The sequence below is a fragment of the Bos indicus genome, chromosome 29 (genome assembly GCF_029378745.1).
Source record: "Bos indicus isolate NIAB-ARS_2022 breed Sahiwal x Tharparkar chromosome 29, NIAB-ARS_B.indTharparkar_mat_pri_1.0, whole genome shotgun sequence".
Taxonomy (NCBI): Eukaryota; Metazoa; Chordata; class Mammalia; order Artiodactyla; family Bovidae; genus Bos; species Bos indicus.
In genome coordinates, this window is record NC_091788.1 from 43,777,297 (window position 1) to 43,796,818 (window position 19,522).

Genomic DNA, 19,522 nt, shown 5'->3' on the forward strand with positions numbered 1-19,522 from the left:
CCGAGACTGGGGCTGCACCACTCAGGTTTCTTTTTTCATGATTCCCGCACAGTACAAGGAACAAAAGCTCGGCTTGATTTATTTGGGGAGGGCAGGGAGGAGTTGAGACGTGCTGGGGTCGTGGGGGAAGAGGAACCCAAACTGGACTATGCCCTGTCCACCCTGGGCCTTAGTTTCCCTGCTGATCACTGGGGGGTGGCTCTGGTGTCTCTTAGTTGACATCTAAGGTTGGCATTACGCGTCCCATCTTCACTCATCTGCTACCAAGAGCAGTTGGTGGTTTTGTCATTCCCCTCATCCCTGTCTCCTGTTCACCCTCTGCCAACCAAGATCCAGCAAGAGGGAAATTTTCATCTGGGGCTTGTCACTCCCTTCAAGCGTCCACACTTGTGGGACCCCTCCGAAGTTTGAGAGGGTCCTGTGGTCGTGCCCTTTCCTAGCATGAAGGGAGACGGGGACATAGTCAAAGAAACCTGGAGGGGGAGTGAGTAGGATAGAGAGTAGGTGGGAGCTGAAGAATGAGGGCGGGGTCAGAGGTCAGCCACAGGCCTCAGGGTGGCTGCCGCGCCCTCCAGGGCTGCCACCACGATGCTGAGCTGTCTCTGCACCTCAGCCCAGGCTGCAGGTTCATGGCCTGTGTTCTTGGCCTGGGAATAGGCATTGGACAGGCCAGGGAACGTGGCCACAGAGCCGGTGCGGGGTGCCCAGAGCACATGGCTGAAGGGAGAAATGGGGGAGGATCAAGGTCATGCAGGGGCCAAGAATGAGCAGAGCTTCAGCCTGCAACAGCTCCTGTATACAGCTAGGGACAAATGCACCTCTCTGCTGGTAGTGGGAGGAGATGTAGGCTGTAGTCCCAGGGTGACCTTAACTGATTTGCCTCCCCCTCTTTGAGCCTCACTCCCCAGCCATCTCAAGGGACTGGGTTGTGCTCTAAAGGCCAGCAAAAGTGACATTCTCCTCCCTTGGATGGGTACCCACTGCCCAGCCTCATCTCACTGCACCTCCCAAGAGCTTTGGACAGGCTCACCTGTAGTAGCGTTCTTCTGGGAAGGCTTGTGAGTTCAGGAAAGTCCGTTCCAAGAGCATCAGCTGGTCATTGATCATCCGCACCTGCAGGGGACTGAGGGTGACAAGACCTTCTGGTCACCCTACAATCACCCAGCTGCCAGCCTGCATCCTGCCCTGGATGCTGCCCTCCCAGACACCTGCTTGCAACCCTTGCTTACTCGGGGGTGCCCTCTCGCAGTGTTGCTATGCGTTGGTTGAATGCCGTGGCTGCCCCCTCAAACCTCTCCACCGCAGTCACCAAAGGTCCTGTGGGAGAACAGCCAGCATCTTAGCCCTGGGGGCATAAGGCTCCCCATGCCTCAATATCGGGGTCTCCATACCGAGGCTGATGCCGTGCTGCTCCAATAGGACCCTGAGGTCCTCGGCAGCCTGCAGGAAGCTGCGGAGGGTCTCGCTGTAGTCACTGACGTTAAGGGGCAGGAAGAGGCTGTCACTGAGCCGGAGAAGCACGCTTCCCGCGGTCCGGGCCACGGCCTGATGGCTGCTGAAACCTGGCGGGGAGGGTGATGAGGCCAGGCTCAGCCTTCAGCCCTGCCTCCTCCCGCCGCAGGAGACCCCTTGCCCCCTTCCTCACCAGGGTCCAAAAATTTGTCCACGTAATCAAAGGTGTCAAAGGCTGTGTGGTAGGTGGGGTAGATCCGGGCTGAGGTCTTGCTCTGAGGAAACAAGACCCACGGTGACAGGCTTGGGATGAGAAGTGGAAGGAGGAGTTCAGTGTAGAGCCATTATCTCAAGTCAGTTGTCACCACACCTGTGAAGCAGGTTCTAGGTGTTCCCACCTTACAGAGGAGGAAATGGGCTCAGAGAGGTTAAGTAACCTTCCTGATGTCACACAACTAAGTCCAGAGCTGGGTCAGGTGCCAGCTTCCTGTTTCGCATGAAGGAGAAGAACCTGAGGCTTTGCAGTCAAACAGGAGGATTCACATCCCAGCTCCACCACTCAGGAGCAGAGTGGCCATGGAGGGGAGAAAGGGTATTTTGGAGCATCAAATAGGGAAACAGTCTGGCACTCTGCAGCCCTTATCTCATTTTACCCTCAAATCACCCATTTTATACTGTTTCTTAATGTACTCTGAGACAAACTTTTTTTCACATTTTAAGATCTCTGAAATCAGGATGCTTCTTACAGTCAGTGTCATCCTGCAATCAACTGACCGTGTATTTTTTCCCTTCTGAATAATGCATATCACAACAGTGCATCTTATACTCAGTGGTGTCTTAAATTTGATAAAATAATATAGATGAGGATGAACATGCTCAAGAGAGGTAAAGAAACTTGGTCGAGGTAGCACAACTACTGAGTGATGGATGCAGTTTGCACAGGAGCAGCCCGAGAGAGGAGGGGGCTAGTGGAGCAAAGTCCCGGGCTGGGGACTAAGGGGTGCCTGCTTACCCGGTCATAGGTGTAGGCGATGTCCATGGAGGAGATGCCCAAGAAGTGAATGAAAGGGGCATAATCGCTGCCAGCGCCCAGAGTCCCCACACTATGGGAAGGAATATGGTCAGGCTGCAGGGCGCTGGGCCAGCTCACCAGCCTGGGGTCACCAGCCTGGGGTCCCCATCCCGGTCCCGGGCTCACCTGGGGACAAGGCCGTACACGGAGCTGCTACGGTTGTAATATCGGATCCAGTTGTCATAGATGCTGAGACCGCTGGAGCCCGGTGCGGAGATCTGAGTGGAGGGGAATCTAGTCTGCCGCTGGCCCCTCCCCAGGTCCAACAACCAGGCAGGTCCTCCGCACCAGCCCGTGCGCAATCCTGCAGATCTTTCAAGGCCCTCCCCGCAGCCTCAGTCCCACCGCCCGCTCCTCTCCGAAGTATCAGCTCCGCCTACCCCGTGTAGCCCCGCCCCCGACAAGCCTCCTCCCACCCCGCTCCCAGCCCCTCCCCTTTCCACCTGTTTGGCCGCGGAGAAGACGACGCTTTGGATCGGGGGCGTGCCTTGCACCCTCAGGGTGGCATTGGCTGTGAGAGGATCCAAGGAAGACTCTATTCGGGCCCCGCCATATCGTGTCCCCGCTCCCCGAGTCAGCCCCGCCGCCCCTCATACCAAACACCGAGATGTCCACATTGATGTAGGCCACGGCGCGCTCCTGCAGCTTGCTGAAGAACTCCTGCAGGTGGACCCGACCACGTCAGCCCCGCGCGGCCCGCCCCGGGAATCCCCCCGAGTGCCCAGCTGCGGGGCTCACTCACCTCCGTGAATTCTGTGGAGCCGATGAGACCAAACTCCTCTGCCCCCCAGCTCGCAAACACGATTGATCTGCGGGGACGCCAGGTGCCTGGGGAGAAGGATAAAGTGCTGGAGGGCAAGATCCCCCAGATCTCGGGGTGGCTTAGGGGGAAGGTTGGGCATGTGGAGGGAGAGAGGGCTGGAACCCACAGGGCAGCTGGCCATTGGAGGTAGGTCTTGGCACCTCCCCGGCCAAACCTTCGCTGAGGCTTCGCCCTCTTTTTACCAGGGCCTCTCCTCTGCTGTGACACCTCAACTTTGGCCCCCACCCCCGACAACAATCTCCTTCAGTCCGGTGGTCCGTTCTGCCAGAATGCCCTGCCCCTCTTCTCTCTGGATCCCCTAACTCTCTTCCTGGCATCTTATGCAAAACCGGCCCCTACTCCTATTCATTTGGTGATGAAACACACATTGTCCTTAGAGCATTATCCATATTGAGCCAGTCCTTACAAGGTCTTGAGAGATAGACTCTCATTGTCTCCATTGACGAAATGGAGCCACAAAGAGGTTTAATGAGGTTTAAACCTTGCCCAGGGTTACACAGCTGGTAGGCAGCAGAGCCAGAGTTCAAATTCAGGATCTGGCTCCAGAATCCAGGGGCTTAACCAACGCCCCACTTCGCTCTCATAGCCTCCTGCAGGCTGGCTCCCATCTCCGCCTCATGCCCTCACTGCTCTTGCCACAGTCCTCAGTCACCTCCTGGAAGCCTCGGAGTCCTTGCTTGCCCCTCACCTCCTTCAGACTCCCCTCACCCTCCATGGCACTGTGTGCTCTGGGCTGTACTCCCATCTCTGGCTGCAACTCAGTCCCCTTTGATCATTTCTCATCTTTTTGTTTTAAATCAAAAAATTTTTAAGTATAAAATGATTATATGCTTGCAATGGAAAGTTCCCACGCTTTTTTCTGCCCAAAATGTATAACCTGAATCTAATCCGAGAAACCGAAATTGAGAGACAGTCAACAAACTAAATAATCAGGATAGGAAAGAAAGAACAGCTAAGAAACTATTACAGATGACCCATGCGATTACTACACAGGCAACCTGTGCTCCTGGATTGACTCTTGGACCAGAACATTCTTTTGCTCTAAATGTTAAAGGAAGGACTTCCCTGGTGGTCCAGTGGTTAAGAATCCATCTTCCAAGGGACACAAGTCCGATCCCTGGCCGGGAACTAAGATCTCACATACCTCAGTGTAACTAAGCCCTGTGCTGCACAACAAGAGAAGGCTGCACGTTGCAATCAGAGAAATCCCTCAAGGGGCAGTGAAGACGCAGACCAGCCAAAATATAAATAACGTAATTTTTGAAAGTTATTGGAACAACTGGAAAAAATTTTAATTTTCTGATTCTGATCATTGTAGCATTGTTATGAAAGAAAATGTCCCTATTTTTAGGAAACACACAGCTCTGCCACCTGGTGCAGCCACTCTTTCCCACCTGGACCCCCACCCCCACCTGGAACTGCCACCTCCCTGAGCTCTGGCTTCCACCTGGAAAGCCCGGTAGATATTTTTCCTAATAGCATGTTTCACAGTTGTCTTTACAGTCAGAATTCTGGAGTTCTCTGGGGGGACGTCCAGTGCCTAGAGCTGGCCTGGCACACAGTAGGCATGGCTGAAGTGTTTGTAGAGTTAACGACTGTCTGTCCCCCTGCCTCAACCAAGCTGAGATTCCCCGTGGGCAGAGCCTGGGCACAGCTTTGCTCGCGACCACACCTGATCTCGCTTCACTGGAAGGGTGCAGAAGACTCTCAGAAGGTATTGCAAGAGTTCCCTGTACCGTACTGGGCTGCTTGAGAGAAGCCAGGGCTAGTGTCATGCATGTCTGTCCCGAGGGCCCTTAGGCTTGGGCACAGGAGAATGCAAGAGTGGAGGGGGTGTCAGCGCCCAAAATTCAGGGAGGACTGGGTTTAGGTGCCCTCTTGGGGAGCGAGTCCCTGGACCGAGGCAGGGCGGCCCGCTCACCCTTCTTCAGCAGAGTCCCCAGGACGCGGGAGAGCTCCAGGAGGACGGCAGTACCAGTGCTGGGGTCCACGGCCCCGTGAACCCAGCTGTCCCGGTGGTTTCCATATAGCACGTAGCGGTCTGGCAGGAGGAGCAGAGTCAGAAACTTCAGAGGAGCATGGGTGGGCGGGGCAGCCAGGCGGGGCCGAGGGGGCGTGGTCAGCGGCGCCCAGGGTTGGGCGGGGTCCTGGGGGCGCCGGGAGCCGTGAGGAGGCGCTCACCTGGCTCCACAGCCCCGCGGATGATCCCCAGGACATTGGAGGAGTTCCGCAGCTCCAGACGGTTGTGGACACTCACGTTCACCTGGCTGGAAGGGGACAGGAGTCTCGGCACCGCCCACTCCCCCTCCAAAATGCAGGAAAACCTGAGGCCCAGAGTCAGAAAGGAACCTGGAAAAGTCACCTGCTTGGAAATACCAGGAGAGACAGCGAGGCTAGAGCCCAGCTCTTCTGACTCCAATTCTCCTTTGTACTCACTCGGTTACTGGATACTTAGTGTATGTCAGCATCGTACCAGCTTTGGGCAATGGCTGAGACAGACATGGACCCCACCCTCGTTGGATCTCCCTCTCCTGGAGCAGCCAGACCCCAAGGAAGTGAGCAACTGCAGGCAGTGAGGGAGCTTGGGGGGACACTGACAAGGTGCCTGGTGGCAGGTGGGGTGTTAGGGCAGGCCAGGAATGGCAGAGCTTGGGGAAGAGTGTTCCATCAGCCGGAACAGCAAGTCCAGAGGCCCTGATTTGGGAAGGAGCTTGGTGCGTTCAAGAGAGAGGGTGGCTGAAGAACGGAGGTCCAAGGTGAGGTCGGGGGACTCCACAGAGCCTTGTGGAGCACACAACTGATTCACAGGCTTCCCCAGGACAAGACAGGTGTTTTGGAATCAAGGAGGGGTTGGGAAAGAGGAGAAAGGGAAGGGCCAGGCCTCGAAGTGAGCAGCGAGGAAGCCTAGGGTCAGGGAAGCATAACCGACTTCCCTGGTTGTCCAGTGGTCAAGAATCCGCTTTGCAATGCAAGGGAACCGATTTGATCCCTGGTCCAGGAAGATGCCATGTGCCGTGGAGCAGCTGAGTCTGTGAGCCACAACTACTGAGCCCACATCTACTAAAGCCCACGTGCCCGAAAGCCTGTGCTTGGCAACAAGACAAGCCACCACAATGAGAAGCTGGCACGCCACAGCTAGAGAGCAGCCCCTGATTGCTGCAATGAGAGAAAGTCTACGTGCAGCAACGAAGACCCAGCACGGCCAAAAATAAAAGAATAAATACATACATGAAAAAAAAAAAAAAAAGAAAGTATAACAAGGGAAGAGAATGGGAGCGTTGGGGGAGGAGGGGGCTCCATCTTACCCGTCTTCTGGGAAGATACCATTCGACCGGAAGCCTGGCCCCAAATTGTAGTCACAGCCCAGTCCTCCCTGCCAGTCAGCCGGCGCTAAGTTTCCTCCAAGGTTACTGGGGAGGAGGGGGAGGCCCTTTAGAGCAAATATGGATATGGGGTTGAAGTTGGGGGCAGGAGACCCCAGGGCACAAGCTCACCAGAGAAGGACTTGTGCATCCTCGAAGCCAATGGGCTGAATGGGAATTGGGGGAAATCCAGAGGCATTGTCAGAGTTTAGGCGGAAGGAGGAGGGCATAGCTGGAAGGTAAGGAGTCAAGGGGTCCCCAAAATACTCGAAGTAGGAGCCTCGCTCCACGCCCGAGGGAGGCAGGCACCAGGAGTGTGGGAAGGTCTCATTTGGCAAGCTCTTCCCGTCATTGATGTCTTTGGGGTCCGTGTACACTAGCACTCCAGCCACCCCGTACTTGGCAGCATTCACAGCCTGCAGGAAGCAGAGGAGGCTGTGTTTAGGGAAGGGAGGTGAAAGGGGGGCACATCTCACATTGCTCCTCTTCTTCCCTTCATCACTGTGGAAGCCAGTACAGGTCTGCCTTCCTCCCAGCAAGATGACTCTTACGCAAGTCATTTGTTGCAGTGCTGCTTGAGACAGCAGAAGACTGCTGAGTGTAGACAACGGCTCATCAGTGGGGCCGTTAGACTGAGGTACCCTGCAGAGGAGCAACATGCAGCTGTAAGAAGGAAGGAGAATGTGCTCCTACACCCCTATTCATACAAGCACTATTCATAGTAGCCAAAAGATAGAAACAACTCAACTCTCCGTCACTGATGTACAGATAAGCAAAACCCAGTATACAGCATGCAAACGTAAATTACTGTCTTAAAAAGGAGTGAAGCTCTGATACATCAATGAACCTCAAAACATTGTGCTAAGTGAAGGAAGCCAGACATGAAAAGGCAAATATTGCATGATTCCTCTTACGTGAGCTTCCTAGAATAGGCTAAGAAACTCAAATACAGGTTACTAGGGGCTGCAGAGGGAGAATAAGGGTGTTAAATGGGTACAGAGTTTCACTTGGAACCATGAAAGCAATCTGGAAATGGGTCGTAGTGATGGCTGCACGACACCGTGAATTTTTTTTTTTTTTGACACTGTGAATGTTCTTAATTGCAACGTACATTTAAAAAACAGTTCACTGGGCTTCCCTAGTGGCTCAGTGGTAAAGAATCTGCCTGCCAATGCAGAGGACACGGGTTCAGTCCTTGAACTAGGAAGATCACACATGCCTCAGAGAAACTAAGCCTGTGTGCCACATCTGTTGAGCCTGTGCCCTAAATCCCAGGAGCTGCAATAAGAGAAGCTACTGTAATGAGAAGCCGTACTCACTGCAACCAGAGAAAAGCCCTCACAGCAACCAAGGCCCATTAAAGAATGGTTAACATAGTAAAGTTTATGTTACATATATTTTAAGTCAATGAAAACAAAACAGTACATTAAAAAAGAAGATCAAGGACAGAGTTTATGTACCACTTGAGAATGATCTCCAGGATGACTTTTTGTTTGGTTGTTTGGTTTGGGGTTGGTTTTTTTGTTTTGTTTTTTTTTTTTTTTTTTTGCCAGGCTGAGTGGCTTTCGGTATCTTAGTTTCTCAACCAGGGATGGAACTTGGGCCCCCTGAAGTAGAAGCAAGGAGTCCTAACTGCTGGACCACCAGGGAATTTCTTCTAAGATATATTAATATGAAAAGAGCACAGTTCAGAACAGTGGGTATTGTACACTATTTTTATATAAAAAAAGAGAAAGAAGAATATACCTTCATATGTTCTTCTTCCCAAGGAAACTCTGGATCACATTCCATAAACAAACAAACAAAGCTACCTCTTTGGAGGGTAGCATTATGAGAAAACTTTTTTCATTCTATATGTTTTTTTAAAAACTGAGAGTTTCATTGTCTGTATCATTTTACCACACCTGTTTCCCTTTCCTTTCTTTTTTTTCCCCACCAGCTCTTATCAAGGGCACTTCTTTTATGTATGTATGTACATATGTATTTATTTTTACTTCTTTTAAAATTGTGATGAGAGGGCTTCTGGTTCAAAATGGTGGAGTAGGATATGCACTCATCTCCTCCTGTGAGAGCACCAAAATCACAACTATCTGTTGAACAACCATCAACAGGAGGACGCTGGAACCCATCAAAAAAAGATACCCTGCTTCCAAAGACAAAGATGCTGCAATGAAAGGGTAGGAGGGGCACAATCACGACTAAATCCAATCCCATACCCGCCGTGTGGGTGACCCACAAATGAGAACACAATATACCAAAGAAGTTCTCCCACTGTTGCGAAGGTTCTGAGCCCCACGTCAGGCTTCCCAGCCTGGGGATCTGACAAAGGGACTGGAAACCCCTAGGGAATCTGACCTTGAAGGCCAGCGGGATTTGATTATAGGAGTTCCACAGGACTGGGTGAAACAGACTCCAGTCTTGGAGGGCACAAACAAAATCTGTGGGCATCAAGACCCAGAGGAAAGGAGCAGTGACCCCACAGGAGACGGAACCACTTGTTAGTATTGCAGGGTCTCCTGTGGAGGCGATGGTCAGCAGGGGCTCACCAAGGGATGGGGACACTGTCAGGAGCACTCCTGGAAGGCCCCCCTTCATATAAGCTGTCTTGGAGGTTGCCATTAACCCTATCATAGAGCCCACAGGCCCCAGGGCTAGGTCCTCTTGGGCCAAACAACTAACAGAGAGGGAGTGCAACCCCACCCATTAGCAAATAATTGGATTAAAGCTTTACATGAATCAAGGCAAATTGGAAGTGGTCAAACAAGAGATGGTAAGAGTGAATGTCAACATTCTAAGAATCAGCGAACTGAAATGGACTGGAATGGGTGAATTTAATTCAGATGACCATTATATCTACTACTGCGGGCAGGAATCCTTCAGAAGAAATGGAATAGCCATCATGGTCAACAAAAGAGTCCGAAATGCAGTACTTGGATGCAATCTCAAAAATGACAGAATGATCTCTGTTCGTTTCCAAGGCAAACCATTCAATATCACAGTAATCCAAGTCTATGCCCCAACCAGTAATGCTGAAGAAGCTGAAGTTGAACAGTTCCATGAAGACTTACAAGACCTTTTAGAACTAACACCCAAAAAAGATGTCCTTTTCATGATAGGGGACTGGAATGCAAAAGTAGGAAGTCAAGAAACACCTGGAGTAACAGGCAAATTTGGCCTTGGAATACGGAATGAAGCAGGGCAAAGACTAATAGAGTTTGGCCAAGAAAATGCACTGGTCATAACAAACACCCTCTTCCAACAACACAAGAGAGGACTCTACACATGGACATCACCAGATGGTCAACACCGAAATCAGGTTGATTATATTCTTTGCAGCCAAAGATGGAGAAGCTCTAAACAGTCAGCAAAAACAAGACCGGGAGCTGACTGTGGCTCAGACCATGAACTCCTTATTGCCAAATTCAGACTTAAATTGAAGAAAGGAGAGAAAACCACTAGACCATTCAGGTATGACCTAAATCAAATCCCTTATGATTATACAGTGGAAGTGAGAAATAGATTTAAGGGCCTAGATCTGATAGATAGAGTGCCTGATGAACTATGGAATGAGGTTTGTGATATTGTACAGGAGACAGGGATCAAGACCATCCCCATGGAAAAGAAATGCAAAAAAGCAAAACGGCTGTCTGGGGAGGCCTTACAAATAGCTATGAAAAGAAGAGAAGTGAAAAGCAAAGGAGAAAAGGAAAGATATAAACATCTGAATGCAGAGTTCCAAAGAATAGCAAGATGAGATAAGAAAGCCTTCTTCACGATCAATGCAGAGAAATAGAGGAAAACAACAGAATGGGAAAGACTAGAGATCTCTTCAAGAAAATCAGAGATACTAAAGGAACATTTCATGCAAAGATGGGCTTGATAAAGGACAGAAATGGTATGGACCTAACAGAAGCAGAAGATATTAAGAAGAGATGGCAAGAATACACAGAAGAACTGTACAAAAAAAGATCTTCACAACCCAGATAATCATGATGGTGTGATCACTGACCTACAGCCAGACATCCTGGAATGTGAAGTCAAGTGGGCCTTAGAAAGCATCACTACGATCAAAGCTAGTGGAGGTGATAGAATTCCAGTTGAGCTATTCCAAATCCTGAAAGATGATGCTGTGAAAGTGCTGCACTCAATATGCCAGCAAATCTGGAAAACTCAGCAGTGGCCACAGGACTAGAAAAGGTCAGTTTTCATTTCAATCCCAAAGAAAGGTAATGCCAAAGAATGCTCAAACTACCGCACAATTGCACTCATCTCACACACTAGTAAAGTAATGCTCAAAATTCTCCAAGCCAGGCTTCAACAATAGGTGAACCGTGAACTTCCAGATGTTCAAGCTGGTTTTAGAAAAGGCAGAGGAACCAGAGATCAAATTGCCAACATCCGCTGGATCATGGAAAAAGCAAGAGAGTTCCAGAAAATCATCTATTTCTGCTTTATTGACTATGCCAAAGCCTTTGACTGTGTGGATCACAATAAACTGTGGAAAATTCTGACAGAGATGGGAATACCAGACCACCTGACCTGCCTGTTGAGAAATTTATATGCAGGTCAGGAAGCAACAGTTAGAACTGGACATGGAACAACAGACTGGTTCCAAACAGGAAAAGGAGGACGTCAAGGCTGTATATTGTCACCCTGCTTATTTAACTTCTATGCAGAGTACATCATGAGAAACGCTGGGCTGGAAGAAACACAAGCTGGAATCAAGATTGCTGGGAGAAATATCAATAACCTCAGATATGCAGATGACACCACCCTTATGGCAGAAAGTGAAGAGGAACTCAAAAGCCTCTTGATGAAAGTGAAAGTTGAGAGTGAAAAAGTTGGCTTAAAGCTCAACATTCAGAAAACAAAGATCATGGCATCTGGTCCCATCACTGCATGGGAAATAGATGGGGAAACAGTGTCAGACTTTATTTTTCTGGGCTCCAAAATCACTGCAGATGGTGACTGCGGCCATGAAATGAAAAGACACTTACTCCTTGGAAGGAAAGTTATGACCAACCTAGATAGCATATTCAGAAGCAGAGACATTACTTTGCCAACAAAGGTCCGTCTAGTCAAGGCTATGGTTTTTCCTGTGGTCATGTATGGATGTGAGAGTTGGACTGTGAAGAAGGCTGAGTGCCAAAGAATTGATGCTTTTGAACTGTGGTGTTGGAGAAGACTCTTGAGAGTCCCTTGGACTGCAAGGAGATCCAACCAGTCCATTCTGAAGGAGATCAGCCCTGGGATTTCTTTGGAAGGAATGATGCTGAAGCTGAAACTCCAGTACTTTGGCCACCTCATGTGAAGAGTTGACTCATTGGAAAAGACTCTGATGCTGGGAGGGATTGGGGGCAGGAGGAGAAGGGGACAACAGAGGATGAGATGGCTGGATGGCATCACTGACTCAATGGACGTGAGTCTGAGTGAACTCCGGGAGTTGGTGTTGGATAGAGAGGCCTGGCGTGCTGCGATTCATGGGGTCGCAAAGAGTCAGACACGACTGAGCGACTGATATGATCTGAAAGCTTTACTGAGCACAGCCCTGCCCATCAGAGCAAGACTCAGTCCTTCTCATAAGGAAGCTTACACAAAACTCTTAGCCTCTTCCATCAGAGGGCAGACAAAAGAAGCTAGAAGAACCAGAATTGGTTAGAACAAAAACCACATTTTAGAAAGTTAATCAAGATGAAAAAACAGAAAGTTACATCCCAGATGAAGGGACAAGATAAAGCTCCAGAAAAACAATTAAATTAAGTGGAGTTAGGTAACCTTCCAGAAAAAGAATTCAGAATAATGATAGTGAAGATGATCCAGGATCTTGGGAAAATGGAGAAGATGCAAGAAACTAGAAGAACGAAAGAACAAAGAAACAGAGATGAATAATACACTAGAAAGAATCAATAGCAGAATAATTGAGGCAGAAGAACAGATAAATGACCTGGAGGATAGAATATGGAAATCACTGCCAGAGAATAGAATATAGAAAAAAGAATGAAAAAAAAAAAAAGAAAGAAAACAGCCTAAGAGACCTCTGGGATAACATTAAAGGCACCAACAATTGTATTATAGGGGTCCCAGAAAGAGAAGAAAGAAAGAAAAGACCTGAGAAAATATCTGAAAACTTCCCTAACATGGGAAAGGAAATAGTCAACCAAGTCCAGGAAGCACAGAGAGTGCCAGGCAGGATAAATCCAAGGAGGAACACACTGAACCACATAGTAATCAAGCTGACAAAAATTAAAGACAAAGATAAAATATTAAAAGCAACAAGGAAGGAACTTCTCTGGTGGTTCAGGGGCTAGGACCCCTCGCTCCCAATGCAGGGGGCCCAGGTTAGACCCCTGGTGAGGGAACAAAGATCCCATATGCCACAACTAAGAGTGTGCACACGGAAACTAAAGACCCCATAGACTGCAATGAAGACTGAAGATCTCATGTGCTGCAACTAAGACCTGGGGCAGCCAAATAAATAAATATTATATATATATTTTTAAAAAGCAACAAGGGGAAATTGATAAATAACATACATGGGAACTCCCATCAGGTTATCAGCTGATATCTCAACAGAAACTCTACAAGCCAGAAGGGAATGGCATGATACATTTAAAGTGATGAAAGGGAAGAACCTACAACCAAGAATACCATATTCACCAAGACTCTCATTCATATTGTTGGAGAAGTCAAAAGCTTTCCAGACAAGCAAGAGTTAAGATAATTCAGCACCACCAAACCAGCTTTACAACAAATGCTAAAGAAACTTCTCTAGGTAGGAAACACAACAGATGGAAAAGATCAACACAAAATAAACCCAAGACAATTAAGACAATGGTAATAGGATCATGCATGTCAGTAATAACCTTAAATGTAAATGGATTAAATGCACCAACCAAGAGATATAGACTGGCTGGGTGGCATACTTGTGCATGTACGCACTTCCACTTACCACATCACTCTGCTTGACCCCCCAAATTGTATGTAATTATTTTATATTGTTAGAAAGTTAGAAAGTTAAGTCACTCAGTTGTGTCCGACTCTTTGCGACCCCATGGACTGTAGCCCACCAGGTTCCTCTGTCCATGGGATTCTCCAGGCAAGAATACTGGAGTGGGTTGCCATTTCTTTCTCCAGAGGATCCTCCCAACCCAGGGATTGAACCCAGGTCTCCCACATTGCAGGCAGATGCTTTATATTGTTAGGTTAATCATATTCTCATTATGGCTTGCAATTATAATCTTTTATTTTTTTCTAGCTATTGATTCTGAAAACTGATAAATATGCTTTACTATTATTGTAGAAAAAACTGTGATGAATACACATAACATAAAATTTAGTATCTAAGTGTACAGTTCAGGGACTAGATCCCACATGCCACAACTGAGTTCACATTCTGCAGCTAAAGAGTACCGAGTGCCACAACTAAGACCCAGGACAGCCAAACAAATAAATATTAAGGAAAAAAAAAAGTACAGTTCAGCGGCATTAAGCACATTTCTATTACTGTGCTACCATCACCTCCATTTATCTCCAGAACGCTCTTCATTTTGCAAATTTGAAGCTCTTAACCCCCTAAACACTAATTCCCTAGCCCCATCTCTTGTTATATACCTTTTAATATTTAAAATAAGTAAGTAAATAAACATTTAAAAACCATAGACAGGGCTTCCCTAGTAGTCCAGTGGTTAAGAATTTGCCTTGCAATGCAGGGGACATTGGTCTGGAAGATTCCACATGCAGCAGGGCAAGTAAGCCCTTAAGCCACAACTGTGGAGCCATGCATTGAAACCACTGAAGCTCAAGTGCCCTGGGGCTGGTGCTAGACAACGGGAGAAGTCACCTGCACCACAATGGAGAATAGCCTCCCACCCTGCTCCCGCAACTAGGGAAAGCCAGCACCAAGCAACCATGACCCAGTGCAGCTAAAAAAAAATAAATAAAATAATAATAAATAGCAATAGGCATGGAATCCTCCGTCAAAATTCTGTATTGAAATGAAGCAAACTGGTGGGTGGGAGGGGACAATAGGAGGGATTTAAGTCAAATATTCAGGAGAATTTCACAGGAGATATTCACAGGAGGACTTAGACTTCCAGAATATGAAAGCTGAAAAATTTCCCCAATTCCTTTATTTCCCAAGGCTCAGGGATGTTGGGGGAGGCACCCATGGTTACATAGCACAGAAGTATTCTTTGGGCCTACCCATGGACTAGAACCTGGGTGGGCGGAGTCCCACAGCAGCCATCGTGGGTGGAAGGAGGAATCACCCCCTTCTTCTGCCCCAAGCCCAGGGCTTGGTGCCCCACTCAGCACTGCTCATCCCCTTCCCCTCACTCCTCCTGCCTGCTGCCGGCCCCTCTCCCCACCCAGCCCCTTGCACTGGGGGCTGCTGCTTACCTTAGCCCCGCGCCCTACACCCCCATAGCGGGTCAAGACGATGCTATCTTGGAGTTTGACTCCCTTGTTCTGCAGTTCCTTGAAGTCTTCTTCCGAGCCCTGGTTGGCATAGACGAGCGGGCCCTACTCCCAAGAGAAGGTGACTTGAAGCCAGGCCCAGGAAAGAGAGAGAAAGGCTGAATGGCAGGATGAAGGGTTTAGATCCCGCCCCCCTACCCTACCCAGAGCTTCTCAGCTCCCCAAGACCAAGTCACACCTGGTTTTCTCTGTGCTCTGTGTCCAGGTACCCTGTATCAGGCCAGGCCTGGAGCAGGGCCCGTTAGTGTTTGTTGAATGACTAAGCGATGGGCAAAAGGAGTAGTAATGGAGTGTGGAAGCGAGTACATTCTGGGTGGGGGCTGCGCCCCAGTTGAGGCATTTCTCAACAGCCCCTGGGGTCAGGATGGGAGCAGCTGAGGTGGGAACAAGGGGGAATTGGGCCAGCAGTGGGGAGGGGGCATCCCAGGCCCACCTGTGGGGTTCCGGGGGGAGCATAGGCAGCATAGGGCGGCACCACGTTGGGGCCCCCCTGCTCCCCAGTCAGGTTCTCTTCACTGTGTCGGCAGGAGAAGAGGATGGCCCCAGTGGAGTTCACTGTTGAGAGAGGGCTGTGTCGGAGCCGGGCCCGGCGGCTGCCCCAGCCCACAGGCATCCCGGAGCCAGGGCCGGAACTCACCCACAGCCACACGGTTGGGCTGCTCCCCGCTGGGGAAGGACAGCAGCACCTCATACTCAGTGGTCCTGGCTGAGTCCAGGCCTGACTCCGGGTCCTGCCAGCGCTGCAGCAGCAGCTGCACCAGCGCCTCATCCCGGGGGGTGGTGGCCAGATGTGGCTCCTTGGAGAGTTCTCTGCAGGGTGGGCGAGAGAGGGGTGGGTCCAGGGTCAGGGAGGGGCCTCTGGCACACGGGAGAGGTGCAAAGGCAGGCCTCTCACCTAAGGTTCTCCCGGATCCTGTTGGCATCTAGCTGTTCTATGACGGTCTCGAGGATCTTCAGGTCCAGGTCCTGGGAGGCTGAGGCACTGGGGGCTGGTGAGTCAGCCCCCTTGGGGATGGCAAAGTGACCCACAATGATCCCCAGCCCCAAGAGGGCAGCGGCCCCCACCACCCCTCCCAGCACCTTTACCCACTGCATCCTGTGGAATCTTGGCCAGCTCGTTGGCCTCCTTATAGATGGGACCTCAGACCTAGTTAACTATTATCTAATGGGCAGCCCTGCCCTTTGGTCACTAGCTGGCAGAGAAAGGAGGGGACGTCCCAAGGAAGGGCCAGGAGCTCCTTACATCCACCTCTATTTCTGCAACATTGACTTGGAAGAGACCCCCGAGGGGCAGCAGATCCACGCGTGGACGCTGAGGCTTGGAGATGGGCAAAGTCTCACCCACTGTCTGCCAGTAAAAGAGGCCAGGCCAGGACTAGAACTCAGAGCCCCTGTATCCAGAGCAGGGCTGGCCCTACTGCTCGCCATCCCGGCCTCTGGTTCCTCGGTGTCACTTGATCTCTAGCCCATCCAGCCCTGGCTCCTTGAGTAGGTTTTAAGTTCAAATCCCATCCTTTGCTAGACATTAGCTATATGACCTTAGACAATTCACTTAGTGTCTCTGAGCCCATTTTCTTAGCTGTAAAAATGAGATAATAGAACAAATTTCACAGAACTGGGGTGCTGTTTTTATTAAACAAGGCCACATCTGTAAAAATGTCTAGCCTGGTTTTAGACCCATAGTGGGAACTCAGTGTATTTTAGCCACTTCTGCCTCATGTGAACCCCCTAAAAATGCTAAGCCTAGAGCTAAGGGAAGAAGAGAGACCCAGAACTCTCTGTATCTATCCCGCAGGGACCTAAGCTTACGGAAGGAAGTGGGACCCTTAAAATGAAAACTGTTCTAGAGGATGGAGCTGGGGAAGCCCACACTTTCTTGATAAGGTGACCTCCTCCTCATCATCATCCCCTGACTCTATCAGGAATCCATCCATCTGTTCATGCACCCACCCCCACATTTATTCACCCATTCTCCCATCCACCCATCCTCTGCCCTCCCCTCCATCCATCCATTCATTTATTCATTCCTTCAGGAATCCATCCATCTGTTCATGCACCCACCCCCCACATTTATTCACCCATTCTCCCATCCACCCATCCTCTGCCCTCCCCTCCATCCATCCATTCATTTATTCATTCCTTCACTCTAACTGCCAGCATATTTCATTTATTCAGCCCTATGCCAGACCCATGCCAGGCTCTGGGGAAGCCAAAGTGCCCAGGAACTCAGGTCCAGCAGAGGAGCCAGACAGGCTTTGTGTTGAACCATGTGGTGAGCACCCCTATAGAGGGGAGGACCAGCGTGCTCCCAGTGGAATGAATGACAAATTCTGTCCAGAAGGGAACATTTGAGGGGATCTTCCAATGATAAGATAGTATTTGGCATGCAGAAAAGGCAAGGGGCAGGCCATCCATACAGATGAGGATGGGTGGAGAGGGAGCCACCAAGTACTCAGTATAAGTGTTGAGCCTCTTTCTGACTTCAAAGGGAGCCGGGAAGGACTGGGAAGATCCCTGGGGCTCAAATGTGACTCCTTCCACCATCCATGGCTTATCCTGCCTTGGGATTTTGTCCAGCCAGGCTGCAATCTATTGATCGGCCCAAAGATTCCTGGAGACCCAGGAGAGCTGGGCATGGTAGACTTTGTGTGTGTGTGTGTGTGTGTGTGTGTGATTTCTCAGCACCCTCTCAGAGCAGAGCAGCCCCCTTCCTACTGCTTACAGCCCCATTCACCTGTGCCACGGTGCCCACCTCCCTCTTGCTATTGGTCAGGAGTGTTAGCACATTAGCGTGTCAGGACTAGGGGTGGGGTACAGTGTGATCAGGGACTTCAGGGAGGTGCCCCAAAAAGCCAGGTATTGGAGAGATGATTATCAGCACCCAGGATGTGATCTTATCTGTAGCCCATCAGTGTGGGGAGTGCACACATTCCTTAACAAGGGCATGAGAAGACAGTCACCACCGGGCAGCCAGCCAGACATCAAGGTCAACTCATAATTAAAGAACAGATGTGGTGATGACACCATGAGACAGAAACCCCATGATCCTGCCCTACCCCTGTCCTGGAAAGTGTGAGGCCACAGACATGACACCTGGACAAGAGTGTGTGACATCTGAGCAGGTGACATTGGAGAACTCCAGCTCAGGTTGTTGGAATCAGCTGACGTCAACTCTGCTGTCTGCACCAGACGTTAACTTGATCAATCTTTCTCCATCTTGGCTGGGAGGATGGTATGGTCCCTCTGAACATTTTGGATGGACTGTGGGTATTGATGGAAATCCCTTCAGAGAGCTAATGCATTTGATTTCCTTTAGTGAATGATTATGTCCAGCCACTCATCCATTTATCTTACTTTTGGGGTGCACTGCCTGGCATGTGGGATGTTAGTTCCCTGACCAGGGATCAAACCCACACCCCTGCAGTGGGAGCTTGCAGTCTTAACCGCTGGACCGCCAGGAAGTCTCTTGATTTCCTTATCTTCCCACCTCACTCCCTCCATCCCTTGGGCTCAGAGTTCTTCGATCCCCCGTGACGGCCCGTCCATTGGTGCTGGCTCCCGTCCTCTCTCCACTCCCAAGTGTGCTTATCTTCCTCACCCAGTCAGAGTCTCTTGCAAACCCTCTCCACTGCCTTGATCCTCTCTGCTTTGGTCACATTCACTGGAAAAATCCCTGACCTGGTTACACACGCCCCTCTGCCTACACTTCACCTTCACCCTTGACCCCAAATGTACCTGTGCAGTCAGATGACCTCACTCATCTCACCTTAAGTTTATAATCCGGGGCCTCAACCAGGCCCTTAACACTGCCCAGCAGTCCTACCATCCTTCCCTGGTCTGCAGTCCCTCCCCCCATCCTAGATGGTGGTTTCATATTCCCTCCTCTCTTTTCAAGCTTCCGACTCGTTCTTCTCCACCCTTACTCTCAGCTGAAGACTGTGCTTCCTATTTCACTGAGAAAATCAGAAGGAACATCCCCTTGTGTGATCCACACTTCCATCCAAGGGAGCCTCTACCCTGGGCAAAACCCACCCTGCCCTCACCGCTCAAGCATGTGGCCCCACAAGGCTCCCTGCCTTTACTGGATCACTTGCACCCACCTAAATCACCTGTTTATGGTGCTTAACACTTAAAAAAAAAGAACTCTCAATTCTACTTGCTCTTCTAGTAACTGTCCCATTTTCTGTCCCCTTTTACAAAAAAACTCAGCAGAGTGGACCATGCTCGTCTCCAATTCGTCTCCCCCCATTCTTCTTCTGTTTTAGGTATTTATTTGGCTGTGCTAGGTCTCAGTTGTGGCACTTGGGGTATGTGATCTTCGTTGCGGCATGCGGGATC

At 49.9% G+C, this 19,522-nt stretch overlaps 2 protein-coding genes across 2 annotated transcripts in view; one reads left to right on the forward strand and one right to left on the reverse strand.

Annotated features, from left to right (window-relative positions):
* The window catches only part of SAC3D1 (SAC3 domain containing 1), a 34,948-nt gene that overhangs the window by 2,487 nt on the left and 12,939 nt on the right, over positions 1-19,522 (forward strand). The window lies entirely within an intron of this gene.
* NAALADL1 (N-acetylated alpha-linked acidic dipeptidase like 1) lies at positions 63-17,100 on the reverse strand. Its single transcript, XM_019955109.2, has 18 exons — positions 16,080-17,100; positions 15,822-15,994; positions 15,618-15,739; positions 15,107-15,229; positions 6,842-7,125; positions 6,653-6,757; positions 5,529-5,614; positions 5,269-5,388; positions 3,267-3,352; positions 3,121-3,184; positions 2,968-3,035; positions 2,651-2,742; positions 2,465-2,555; positions 1,646-1,727; positions 1,392-1,562; positions 1,230-1,317; positions 1,031-1,123; positions 63-717 (listed from the first exon to the last, which is right to left on the reverse strand). Exons 1-18 carry the CDS (start codon positions 16,277-16,279, stop codon positions 531-533), a joined length of 2,235 nt encoding a protein of 744 aa, XP_019810668.2. The 5' UTR covers positions 16,280-17,100; the 3' UTR covers positions 63-530.

Coding starts and splice junctions, on each gene's coding strand:
- NAALADL1 (XM_019955109.2), bottom strand. CDS start 16,279: ATGCAGTGGGTAAAGGTGCTGGGAGGGGTGGTGGGGGCCGCTGCCCTC. Junction 3,185..3,266: donor GCTCCACAGAATTCACGGAG/GTGAGTGAGCCC, acceptor GTCCACCTGCAG/GAGTTCTTCAGCAAGCTGCA. Junction 1,728..2,464: donor TCGCCTACACCTATGACCGG/GTAAGCAGGCAC, acceptor TTGTTTCCTCAG/AGCAAGACCTCAGCCCGGAT.